The following is a 13,706-nucleotide window of genomic DNA, read 5'->3' as shown; positions in this document are numbered from 1 at the left end:
GTTTATTTCGATCTTCAGGTCTTCTAATTTTTCTTTAATTCTTCCCAGTGCTACCTTAGCTGTTAATTGCACCTCTTCTATAGTTTCACCTATTATTGTTATTGCAAAATCATCTGCAAATTGTTCTAGTATAACTTTTTCTGTATTAATTTCGTGTAACAAACTGGTATATAAATTAAAAAGCAGCGGAGATAGAGGGCAACCTTGTGGCAGCCCTCTATTTGTTGGTTTTGTTAATTTTTCCTGAATTGTTTCCAAAATAACATTTCTTTCAGAGAGATATGTTTTAAGCCATTTTAGAATTTTATTTGGTACCGCGAAATTATCAAGTTGCTTAAGTAATATTATTATGTCGACAGAGTCGAATGCTTTAGTGAGTATTGTTGATACTACCATTTTATTGCGTTGGGCTTCAACTATTGTTGAAACCAAGTAGTTAATACAATCTATTGTTGACGAATCTTCTTTGAAACCAAATGATAGTGGAGGAATTAAATTGTTCTCTAGGCTGAAAGTGGTCAAGCGTTTTTTGACTTCGCAATTAATAATTTTAGGGTTAATATTAATAAATGCAATGGGTCGATATGATTTTGGGTTTGATTTATCTTTAGATGGTTTTAATATAGGAACTATTTTAATGTTTAACCATTGTTCTGGTATGTTTCCTTTTTCCCAAATTTCATTAGTTAATTCTAGTATTTTCACAAGCAGTTCGGTTTTAATTCTTTTAAGGAAAAAATACGACAGTCTATTTTGGCCAGCTGCAGAAGAGTCTTTTCTGTTATTAATTGTTTTAATCATCTGCGTTTTGCTAAGTTCCTTACAAAATCTTTTTTCGTCTGCTGTACTATTTTTCAATTAAACTATTAAATTCAATTTCCTCGTTAATTTCTTTTTTAAAGTTTAATTCCAAAGAATCTTTTGCTAGTTTGTTGTTTGAAATTATTTCAGAATTATTTTTATTTTTAAAGTTACCAGATATGCATTTAACTATTTCCCACATTCTGTTAACATTAGTGTCCTCGTTAATTTCTTCTAGCATGTCTTGTCTGTATTTATTAACTTCTTTTTTTCAATTCTGTTATGAACTCTCTCTCTCTGCCTTTTTGAATTTCTGTTTGTTCTCTAATGTTAAATTTTTCCGGAATTTTATGTGTTTTTTTTATTTTTCTCTTCGTATAATTTTTTGATATTTTCTGTCCAGTATGGCTTGATCTTTTTCTTGCTATTTGGATGGATTAGGTAAGATGTTTTATCTAGTGCTTTTTCGATTTTTTCCTCTAAACTACTAACATCTGTTATTTCGCTTGGATCTATTTCATTTAGAAATTCTATTGCTTTTTCCTTGCTTATGATTGTACGTGGTAAATTATCAGAGAATTTATTATAATTTTGAATTTTACATTCTATTAGTTTGTGATCTGAACCTAAATTTTCATCACTTGTTTCCCAGCTGACTTTAGATGCCAAATCTACCGTCGTCAGAGTTAAGTCTATTGCTGATGGACTTTAATTGATATCTTCCCATCTAGTTGGAACCCCGGTGTTGTGAAAAATTACGTCATAGTTTTCTAATAGGTCACTCACTAGATCTCCTCTGCGATCAGCTTTTATAGCAATACTATCCCATATCGGGTGATGTGCATTGAGATCACCGCCTAACATTATTGGTATGTTACTATGTTGAATAAACTTGAATAAATTTTCTAGTGGGGTTTTTAAATCTTCTATTGTAGTATCTGGAGGAATGTACATAGAAATAAAAATAGTTGGATTTTTAATTTTAACTGCTACTAGTTCAAGATCGACATTAGGAATTATAATTTCTTCTGCTTGTAAAGTCGGATGTGTAAGTATACCTGATCCGCCATAGCCATCAGGTCTACATTTCTTAAAAAAAGAATAGTTTAAGAATTTATATTTTTCTGTTTCTTTAATCCAGATTTCTTGGATTAAAAAAATGTGTATGTTTTTAGTTGTTAAATATGTTTTAAGACTTTCTCGTTTTTGTAATGGTCTAAGACTGTGTATGTTAAGTTGTGAAATATTTAGACTTTCAGTGAAGATGTCCATTATTGTAGAAAAGTTTAACTATTTTTATGTGGATTTATTCCACGTTGTGCTGTAGAAGTGTTGTAAAAAAGTTGTGTAGTTGTTTTGACATTGTCTGAATTCGCTCTGCTTCGGATACTGCATGTGGGTTGTTTGTTATTACAGTTACCTGTTCAAGGATGTGTTCCTCTTGAGGGAACATGTTTTTAACAATGGTTGGTTTTGGCTTTGGTTTCATCAGTCTTTCGACTACTTTGCTGTAGTCGATTTTTCCAGTGGTTTCTACCTCTTGTCTGAATCCTGGGTTTGGTCTATTTGGACGTTCCAGTCTTGGGAATTCATCGATAGACTCCAGAATAGCATACCTGTTTTGTGTTTTCGGATAGAGCTCTGCTGCCTCTGTGAAAGTCATTTTGTTTAACATCATAGCTGCGTTGATATGTTCTCTTCTCTTACGTTCTGGACAGTCTTTATCGGTGGGTAGATGTTTGTTTCCACAGTTCTTGCATTTCACTGGGTTTCTTTCGTCGCATCCTTGGTGTTCTTCGGAGATATATTTCCCGCATCTTAGGCATGTTTCCTTGCTTTTGCACGCTGCAGCCTTGTGTCCAAGTCTCCAGCACTTGTTACAGATTCTCACAGGGTAGATGTATATTTCCGGTTTACAGTATACTCCGTAGATCTGTACCACTCTCGGTAGTTCCGGGCCTTCTACGGTAATTTTAACCGTCCTTGTGTTGATCAGTTCGTTGTCCTTTTTCGTCTTAATTCGTTCAACACCTGTGATTTTTTTGCTGCAGATTGCATTCAATCGAATTTCTCTTTCAGTGAACGATGGAGGAATGTCTTTGATGACACCTGTCGTTTCGGTTAGCATTTTCGGAATGTACGCCTTGTAGTTGTTGTTTTTCAGGAGTGATGCCGCGTTGAGAATTTTCTCTGTATCCTGTGGTTTTTTGTAGGTCATTTTGTATCGATATTGTCCTGCTCTTTTGAGCTCCGTGAATTGGTCCAATTGTGAATCATGTAGGAATTTTCCTACTTCCATTGGTTCCAGAAGTTTTTGTCCTTCTTTAATCGAAATTGGCTCGATGAAAATAACATTGTATGCGTTGTTTTTGATGTGTATGCTTTTATCATTGTTTTTGTTAGAAGTTCCAGGCTTTGTTTGTGTTAGTATGGTTGGGATTTTTAGTGGTTGTGGTTGTGTTAGTGAGTTTGGTGGTGGTGTTGTTAGTGTATTCGTCATTTGAGATACCGATGGTTGTGTTAGTGTGTTTGATGATGATTTTGTTGGTAGTGTAAAAGTGTTAGCTGTAGCTTGTGTTAGTGTGCTTTTAGACTTGTTTGATCTTGTTCGTTTCTTATCGCTTTCTTTTGTGTCTTTTTCTTCTCGTCTTTTCTTGTTCTGTTGAGACTGGTCTATCATGTCATCCTCCGGAAAGCTCCAGAAGTCGTCATCGTTGTCCATGTCTTCATCCGATGTAGGGGGTAATGGATATTCAACCATGTCCTTACCTTTATCTGGCGGCTCAGGCTGCCTGTTACTGTCCGATAGATCCATGCTTGTTAATCAAGCATAGATTACCGCTTACCACTATCTGTACACTTAACCTAACTAAACTTAATATAACCTAAACAAATACACCGATTTTTTCTCTTCACTTAGATAATTAATAAAGTAAAACAAATAAAGGTTCTTTCTCAATCTATTTAAATGAAATCACTGTAATCCACTTAAACACCGTAAAAACTTAAAAATGGCTTCCAATTTCACGCGGTTTTCCGAAGAGAACTTCACTACACTTGACTGGTAGGCAGTTTTGTGGTTCGCTCTAGTCAGCGGTCAACGGGTGAATGTTGATTGTAACTTTTTTTTTTTGGTCCCAAGCAAATCGATTAACGTATCCCATTCTAGTCGGATTTTGACAACTCCTTACTGGATACAAGAATGGGTACCATCTACCCAGTCACTGGGTAGATTCAGAATAGCGTGTACTACACGCTATTTCAAAACTACCCAAATTTGGGTAGAATCCACCCAGATCCGTCAAAACTGAACCTACCCAAAAATGGGAAAGTTGTGTTGGGAGCGACAAGTTGACAAATGAACAACATTGACATCAATCCGATCGACGTTGTTCATTTGTCAACTTGTCACTCCCAACACAGTTTACCCATTTTTGGGTAGGTTCAGTTTTGACGGATCTGGGTGGATCCTACCCAAATTTGGGTAGTTTTGAAATAGCGTGTGGAAATTTCACAATAAAACTAACGCAGTAAAAACAATACACGCTGAGGTCATCTTCCCCAAAATTTAATTAAAATTAACACAAAGGCTAAACGTTACAGCTTTTTGAAAGTGATGCAATTTAACTTTGGACACCCTTTAGTGTCATTATTTACATAAAATTACAACAAATACCAATAGTATAATTACAATTAATACCACTAGTATCATTGATCATCATATTCTATAATTTGCAAATTATCAGACTATGTGAGCGGTGGATGGCAGCCTTACGGTACTGAGTGAAGAATCTCGATAATTTTTTGTCTAAATTCTAGATCTCGGCAAACCAAATTTTACTAGGATGTCACTATATGTGACGATTGCTTGCTAAGTCTAGGTAAACGTAATTTATACTTTAATAAAAAAAAAAAAGAACGGATTTCAAGGATGTGATAACATATTAACTTAAGCAGTCATTCAAAAATGAACCTGTATTGAAGACCTTACACCTACCGTATTATAAATCTCAGCTAACCGATGGATTTGTACTACCGGCAAAAGGCAACTCACTTATCCGTTTACTTTTTTCCCATTCTTGGGGATGCGTTTTTTTCTTGTGGGCATGCATGTTTGCAGATGAATTGAATGTCTTTGAACAAAACGGGCACTGATAAAGGACTTCTCCGGTATGTGTAGTCATGTGTTCCTATTTAATAGAAAAGAGAGTTAGCAAAAGACAAAAGGTGCGTCAAAACATTCCATCTTTACATACAATAAGAGTAAATTGTCTTTTGAATGCCTTGGGACAAAGAGTGCACTGGAATAGCTTATCCTTTTTATGCACGAAGCTGATATGACTTTGCAGTGCCAGCACATTCGGAGCACTCTTCCCGCAATACTCGCATTCATGTTTTCCACCTTCTCCGTCATGGCGTAGAACATGCTTCCGTAGGCTGCTGGCATTCTTCATCCTGGTGAGTTAAATTTGAAAAGAGATCAAGTGACAAATAGCTAAATCAGTACGTTGCAATCAGCATCAGCATACCATTTAGAGCAGATTTTACATTGCAGCCTAATTTCCTGGTAGGATTCGTTGTGCTCCATCCTGTGTTTCTCAAACTGATAGCGTGATTTGAAATTCTTAGCGCAGACTTCACAGATGTACAGTTCCACCGGAAGATGTTTTGATTTCACATGAGCGTTCAGTAGGGATGCTGTTGCGTATCTGAAAATAGTCGTTTGCTGTAAGTTCCTATATATGGTCGTAAATATCAAACGGTATGTTACCACGATTATCAGGACATGCTTCAAATGATAAAAAAAACGAGACTTTTACAAATTTCTTTATTATAGCTACTCATTCTTAACATTTAGCTTCTGATCCGCTTCCCATTGCAGTCGATGTTCCCGCTTTCGGTGGGCAAACATATTGGCTGAGGAATTGAACTGCCTTTCGCAGTAGGTACACTTGTACAAAGACTGACCGGTATGCTGGGCCATGTGCTCTTTCAGCGCCACCGGTCGTTTGAAGGATTTCCCGCAAATATTACACTCGTGGATGGGAGCCATTTGGTGGATATATTTTCGATGACTCTGCAGGGCACTCATACTCGGTGTAACTTTGCCACAATCCGAACACGAAAACTGCCTCTGATCATGCTCGTGGTGTCGTTTCTTGTGCTTCAATAAGCCTTGCATGTGCTTGTGCCTAGAAATTTAAGCAGTCTGAACGTTAATCTATACGAAAGATAAATTTGCAGTTGATAACATACCAAGATCCACAGTCTGGGCACTGCACTTTCTCTGGTGGCAGAATCTCGTCGTGCGTTTTCTTGTGAACTTGCAATGACTGTTTACTGTAGAACGTTTTCGCGCACATATCACAGAAGAAATGGAATTGTTTGAGGTGCACCCTGTTGACATGCTGCTGCATGGAGTATTTGGATGCGAAGCTGACGATGGACCGGAAAAGAAACAAGGATCTGTTAGTTCTGTTAAAGAATTTGGCTCAGTTTGATCAATTCCGTATGGTACTACATGGAAGTGAATATGACACAATAATTATGCAGTGCATCGTCAGCTTGCTTCTTAGGAGAGTTATAGATTAATCTTAAACTGATATTTCTAAGAAATTGTAAATTTGTATTTGAATGGGACGAAACCCGAAATCTGTCGAGACTTTCTACAAAAGCGAAAGCTTGACATATAGGCCCAAAAGAAAGACTATTGAAAGGTAGGACAGGATATCACATGAAACAGAATTTGAGAATGCCGCTATCCAAAAAAATGGTTTTAAAAAACAGAAGTTTAATCAAATAGACCCTTTAAAAAGAATCATATTGACCTACTAGGAAACATTAGAAAAACTCATCAAGGCACCCTACTACACTGCTTCGAAATAGTATTTTGTATTTGTTTTAAAGACTTTCGGCTCCGTAAAGTTTTATTAAAACTGTTGAGCTTTAAGAGACTTGAAAAAAAAATCCCTTATGCATCTTAATACCCCAACAATAAACTACACTCAGGTCTTTTTTTACACGGGGGATATGTACCGTGTAAAAAAAAACTACGAGATTTTGATTTTTCACATGCTTAAATGTTTTTAAAAATCGGATTTTGATGCCATTTGTAATTATAGCATGCTATGGTCCATAAAGACATATTTTAAAAATTTCTGTATTCACACCAAAAATTGTGATTTTTTTCTAAGTATGCCATTCGATAACCTATAGCTTGAAACGGATAATGTGATTGGAATCAAGTCGATAGGTTGTATCGTTGTCGAGAAATCGTTAAAAACGTACAGTGTAAATCGCGAAAAACCGTGTAAAAATAACCGTGTAAAAAAGACTTCAGTGTAATTCTAAAGAGAGACAATTCACGATAACAAAAAATACTTACGCCTTATTGCAACTCGGGCAAACGCACTTCCGTTCCTCCTCCGGCACGTGCTGCAGCATGTGGGCATTGAGTTGGTACTTTTTCGCAAACGAACGCTCGCACTGGTCACACTTGTGCACCAGCGCCTCCGGTGAACCATGCTTGAGCATATGAATGTTCAGATTCGTGCTGTTGCAGTACGACTTGTCGCACACCGTACACCGGAACGCATCCGGATTCATATGCTTGGTAACGTGTTCCACCAGCCGGACGCGCTTGTTGAACTTTCGCCCGCAGCATACCACCACCGGTCTCGTCTCGTGATGCACCTTTCGGAAGTGTTGCTTAAAATTGAGGAACTTGGTAAAAGACGTTTCGCAGTCCGTACAGCTCAACTTGCAGTGCTCGTTTATGTTCCTATCTTCTTCCTCTATTTGTTCGATGGATTTATGATAAATCTTTTCGATCGTTTCGGATTTCTTGGTGCGTTGCTTCTTTCTTGCTTTGTTGGACCTTGTCTTCGGAGATTCCGAGTCGGAATCATCCTCAGAACTTTCCGATTCAGACGTGGACTCATTCTGTCGAAAATCTGAAAGTTCTTCATCTTCCTGTTCCACCTCTAGAACGATATTATCCGTCTGGTCTAGTTCTTCACTAACTTCTTGCTTTGGACTCACGCAATCTGCCTCCTCCACTTCCAGCAAATATGTTGACTGTGCTTCGGTGTGATAGGATTCTTAAAGCATGTAAATTATAAATCAGTCCACGGTGCAATTTTGCACAAGTATAAACTTGCATTACCTGTTTTGACCACATCTTCCAAATCGCGCGGTACAGTAGACGATTTCATATCAGCGTGAGCTTTTTCCGCTGCGATGTAGAAATCGTGAAACTGGTGTACCTGATCCCAGCATTCCTCACAAACGTATTTGAATTGTAGCTCCTCGGGCTGCAATAACGCTGTATTTAATAAAATGTGACAAACTTGAACAATAGTTGTAACAAATACCTGAAACCATAGATGCTTCACCAGAATCGTTCCAATGCAGGAATCTAGTGTCTCGTCGAAATGCACTGCCAACAGGTTGGATTTCTCAATCAAACACACTGTGCAGACATTAACTTCCAAAAATTCCACTTCTATGTCCATTTTAGCATACGGTACACACCAGTTCAACTATGTATTGCTACAGGGAATCTCAGTATTATTGTAAAAAAAAAATCAAAAATGTGTAGCTGTTTCGGCGGTGCTAATAATTTGCATTATTATTTAACTAACGCGAATCCAAGAATGTAAATAAACAACATCAACGGAAACAAACACCCATCAAATGACAGTTTGCTGATGGTTACTGAAAAGCGAAATGAAAGGGCGTATTTTCATTTTCTAATTTGGGTCCAATCTAATATTACGTATCGCAAAATCGAGCATGTTTAAAGGGGAACAAACACGAAACGAAAATCAATTATTTTATTCATGTGTTTCATATACATATACATTTCTGCCAAAACATCAGCCTTATACATTCCATAAGACAAACCACATGCATAAAAGGTATGACGATAGTTTTGACCGCTTATACATTTCATTTGACACATCATTTTCTTTAACTTTTTGCAAGGCGTTTGCTTATTAGTTGACTCATACATTTTATGAATAATCAGCAATAGAAATTTGCCAAAAGGTATAAGGAGATTTCTATCCGTGCAATAATCAAGCCTATTGAAGAAACGACTTCTTGACGATTAAACCATTAAACTGTCGGTGGATGCATAACTGTCCCACGTGCTATGGGATGAGATAATTACAGTTGCGATCCGATATTTTAGAGATGTGATCGATAAAAAACGATATTATTAATATTAGAGATTATATCGGAGTGGATTCATTCAGATATGGATCGATTTACCAAAATAAAGATTATTTTTTACATTAAATTTGAATAAATCTAGGAGTTTCGTATTGAGTTTCGTACCCCTCAAACTACAGCCTTATTCTTCTTCTTGTTCTTGTTCAAAATTCTTGTTTTCTCCATACATTTTCGGAAAGACTATATTAGAACCTTTTCACTTATGGTTTGGAAATTTTAATGGTATTCAGTACACGGAAAGACGAAGCAACTCAAAATTAAGTCTTTTGTACTCATCTTGACAGCTAAGTGCAACCAGTCAAAATTGAGTTCTTTGCGAAGTATCCAATTTTGAGTATTTTACGAAAACTTCGTGTTGAGTGAAATGTAACTGTTTCATGAAGAGCGAATGTTGGATACAAAGTACTTAAAATCGAGTATTGATTTAGAAAATATTGAATAAATATTGGATGGTTAATTTTGTTCTTCAATGTTTATATTGACCATTACAAATCAGTTATAGTAGTTCTATTTTTTATTTTTTATAAACACTCATACAACTTAAAATGGGTGAGAATGGTACTCCCTGTTGCTGCATATTTCACACATCTTTGCTGCAAACTCGATGTCCTTTCCATATTCCGATAAATCCAATAGGACGTTGGAATTAAGCTTGCATCAGTCGGGGCACCAGTCCAGTGTTAGAATCTAGAAATGAATTTAACTATAAATGTTTGTACTGCAAAATTCAATCAACTATCCACCTACTCTTAGCTCTCTTAGCATGTGAGATGCTCCCAATCTTCAGCATTCCTTCGCCGATCACGCTGGCAAATGTGTTCGGAATAATTAACGCGAATACTGGACTAGCTACGCATGCCCACGTACACGGGAAACTGACATCTTGAGATCCGGACACCATCTATATCTCTTGAGATCCTAGGAATTAAAAATTTCAATATATCAGTGCCAACATTTCAAAGGGGCGTAATTGCTTTTGTAAACAATGGCTTTAGCTGTCGATTTCTCGCAACTGAAAGCTCACCTCTTCAAATTAACAATTCTAGATGGTAGAGGAAACATTCCCCTACTTGGTGGTGTAAATAACTTTCATGAGTGAGCTTTTATTCATGAGAAATCGAAGGCTAAAGCCATTGTTTACAAATGCAATTACGCCCCTTTGAAATGTTGGCACTGATATGTATTTATTTTTTTTTAACTTTCCATATGGGAGATGTAAACTTACCACATTTAAAAGTCCGTTATTAAGTTAATCAAATTTTTTCGAACAGCATTCACTAAATTAAATTGTTGATTTTTTGCTTTCGCCAGGCGACAAAAAACGCAAAATGCATATGGCGCACGCTGCGATTTTTCATCCAAAACCAAGTGCAATCGTAACACTTGATTTTGAATACTTTCATAGTGAAGAAAACAAAACAACTCCAAATCGAGATAAAAAGTTCGCAAAAATATGAACTCACTCAAGACTACTGTTTGAGTACAATTATTAATGAAGCGTAAGAGTTATCGTTGTACTTCAAGATTAAGTTTAAAGTAATCATCAATGAGAACAAAATTGTACGCAAAACAGTAGTGATAGAGAAGTACTTATTTTTAAGTACTTTTCATCTCGATTTTGAGTTATTTCGTCTTTCCGTGTAAGATCAAGTTATGGTTCCAGTTTATGCGGGTTATTGCGTGCTCTCAACTTAGTGTTCTTGATGCAATTCCACAGTTATTGATTGAGGGGATTAGAAGGAAAGGGGTGTAAGTGACTTTGATCGATTCGCTTCATCGAATTTTCGCTTTTTACAGCAACAGCTTTATAAACAGATATTGCACTATTTCTGCCACATAGTTTGATAAAGGAGGTTCTCATCTAGCATACAGAATGGCACACGAACCAAGGAATGTGTTTGCAGATGAATTATTAACGAAAGAGAAAGTCGATGAAGATAATCGATCAACCCGAATAGAAATTGTAATGTAGGAAACATCAGCAGACATCTTCAATACATTAAATTTTAACGTATATTGCTGTACCCTTAATGTATTCAGACTTCAGTGTGACGTCCAAGTACATAAAAATACATTAGCCTCAAACGTTACATCAGAATCAAACGTCTTGACGATGTAAAATTTGACATCAGAATACATCCAACGACAACAGAACCTAACGTTACATTAGAATCAAACTTCATCACGATGTAATATGTTGCACGCATAAAACATCAGAATACATCCAATGACAACAGAACCTAACGTTACATTAGAATCAAACTTCATTACGATGTAATTTGTTGCACGCATAAAACATCAGAATACATCCAATGACAACAGAACCTAACGTTACATTAGAATCAAACTTCATCACGATGTAATATGTTGCACGCATAAAACATCAGAATACATCCAATGACAACAGAACCTAACGTTACATTAGAATCAAACTTCATTACGATGTAATTTGTTGCACGCATAAAACATCAGAATACATCCAATGACAACAGAACCTAACGTTACATTAGAATCAAACTTCATCACGATGTAATTTGTTGCACGCATAAAACATCAGAATACATCCAATGACAACAGAACCTAACGTTACATTAGAATCAAACTTCATTACGATGTAATTTGTTGCACGCATAAAACATCAGAATACATCAAATGACAACAGAACCAAACCACAGACAAACAGACATAACACATTGAGTATTTCTCACTGTAAAACATCGTCGTTAAAACATTACCGCCATCTGTTGAGTACACTGTGGTGGGCACTACGCTGAACAGATGGCGGTAGTGTTTAAACGTCAGACGCTAGTGGCGGTACTACCAACTACGATGCTTTTAAATTGTTCGTTAAATGCTTGTTCGATGAACAACTTGCGAGTGTTATGTCTGTTTGTCTGTGACCAAACGTTACATTAGAATCAAACTTCATCACGATGTAAATTGTTGCACGCATAAAACATTAGAATACATCATATGACACAACAATAAAAAGTGGCTATGCATAGTTTTGTGACATTATCAATTGCAAATAAAATTGAGCTCTTTAGAAGAGTGGAAACGCTAATAAAAGTGCACTTAGACGTTGTATCGTCTTGACGCCTTCTGCGCACTTATTCTTCATTCACCAAGGAATACCGTGCCGATTCAAATTTCGGACACTTAAACTCGAATTTCGGACACTTTTAAAAGTTGATTATCTCGGTCGAATATGATCCACATGTCTTGTAAATTTTAAATTTTTTTGACTAGTGCCCTCCACGATCATCTAACATTATTACTTTGTTTCTAACTGGATGTAATATTTAATTAAAAATGAAAGTGTCCGAAATTTGAATCGTCCGAAATTTGAATCGGAACGGTATGTGCGATGAAGACACAACAACAATTTAACGTAAAACCGCACTTTTATTAGTTTTTCCGCATTCATAATCTCATAAATGTGCCCAATGCGCGATCCTCGACGCAATCATAAAAAATAGCACATTGCGATTACAAGGTAGAGCTTACCACCATTAACTCTTGCACGACTGACATAGCCTCAAATCACTGAAAGAAGTTTTGGCATGCCCTGTGGGCAATGTTTATTTGTATGTAAAACAATGCCCTGGTGACGTTACAGTGCAAGAGTTAATTAGTGTTTTAATTGATTATTATCGTTTCAATTGAAAACCGATTTTACTCTTGTTCTGTACGTTAAACATAACGTCGGCCATAGTGTGCTGTACACGCTAACTTGAAAGTACCCATTAATGGTTGAAAAAGACCCATTTTGAAGAAAAGTGGCTTAACTCATTAAATGAGTAAATTTTTTACCCATTAATGAGTATCTGTTACCCATTAATGAGTAATTGTTAATCATTAATGGATAACAGATACTCATTAATGGGTAAAATTGTTTAATCATCAATGAGTTAAACCACTTTTCATCAAAATGGGTCTTTTTTTACTCATTAATGAGTACTTTCAAGTTAGCGTGTATACCGCATCCGTGTCACGGTTAGAAAAAAGTACCCAAAAGTAAGTTCTTTTCACTCATCTCGGCACTATAGTGCAGGAACCCAAAAATAGGTAAAGCGGGTCAAAGTAGTTTTCATTTACTTGTGTGCAATTCGTATGGAATTTTCCACTAGCTTTCAACGCAAAAGTAAGTTAGTTGTACCCAACAGTAGGTAAATATTATTATACTCAACGTTGGGTTCCCACACGTTACTACCCCTGTTGGGTGGTTTTGCTCCTCCGTTTTTGACAACATTAGAAGGAGAAAAGAAGACAAACTAGTCAAAAGTAGGTAAAAGTGAACTGGCCGTTGGGTACTTTTTTCTTACCGTGTACGAATACAGCACCCACACGAATAAAGCCCTACAGTAAAAGTATGGACGACTGACACCACAAAACTGAAAAAAAAGCTGTTCCAATCCCGGGACGGGACGTGACAATCGAGCTTCTCACTCTTCTTAATGTTTTTGAAGAATGCCCTTCGGAACCCTAATAAAAATTGTATGGTTAATTTGCTTAACGACGTGTTCTGGGTATCATCCAAACCATTTATGGAATAGTTCAATAATTTGGGTTATCGTTCGTTTATGGTTATTTTTTATTAGGGAAAGTTGCGCGTGATGTTTGAAGGAGTAGACCAATGATGCCAGGAATGTAAAATATTTTTCTATTTT

At 36.5% G+C, this 13,706-nt stretch overlaps 1 protein-coding gene across 2 annotated transcripts; it reads right to left on the bottom strand.

Annotated features, from left to right (window-relative positions):
* Positions 1-4,780: 4,780 nt before the first annotated feature.
* On the bottom strand, positions 4,781-8,421 carry LOC135706829 (transcription factor grauzone-like). 2 transcript variants are annotated; one of them, XM_065228500.1, is made up of 6 exons: positions 8,175-8,421; positions 7,967-8,114; positions 7,187-7,901; positions 5,331-5,510; positions 5,058-5,256; positions 4,781-4,991 (listed from the first exon to the last, which is right to left on the bottom strand). In XM_065228500.1, exons 1-6 carry the CDS (start codon positions 8,313-8,315, stop codon positions 4,812-4,814), a joined length of 1,563 nt encoding a protein of 520 aa, XP_065084572.1. In that variant the 5' UTR covers positions 8,316-8,421; the 3' UTR covers positions 4,781-4,811. The 2 variants fall into 2 exon arrangements, with proteins under 2 accessions (XP_065084572.1, XP_065084573.1); XM_065228501.1 differs by lacking the exons at positions 4,781-4,991; positions 5,058-5,256; positions 5,331-5,510 and adding exons at positions 5,614-5,993; positions 6,058-6,237.
* Positions 8,422-13,706: the final 5,285 nt, after the last annotated feature.

This window comes from Ochlerotatus camptorhynchus, unplaced genomic scaffold (genome assembly GCF_037179485.1).
Source record: "Ochlerotatus camptorhynchus isolate MF236.1 unplaced genomic scaffold, CSIRO-AGI_Acam_v1.1 ptg000291l, whole genome shotgun sequence".
NCBI lineage: Eukaryota > Metazoa > Arthropoda > Insecta > Diptera > Culicidae > Ochlerotatus > Ochlerotatus camptorhynchus.
The sequence above is the reverse complement of the archived record's forward strand: the minus strand, read 5'-3'. Positions and strand labels throughout refer to the sequence as shown.

Bases quoted from the DNA above. Each gene is read 5' to 3' on its own strand.
- LOC135706829 (XM_065228500.1), bottom strand. From the start codon at position 8,315: ATGGACATAGAAGTGGAATTTTTGGAAGTTAATGTCTGCACAGTGTGT. The intron at 7,902-7,966 runs GTAATGCAAGTT...ACATGCTTTAAG, and splicing joins GGAAGATGTGGTCAAAACAG to AATCCTATCACACCGAAGCA. The intron at 5,511-7,186 runs GTAAGTATTTTT...GACTATTTTCAG, and splicing joins TGCCCGAGTTGCAATAAGGC to ATACGCAACAGCATCCCTAC.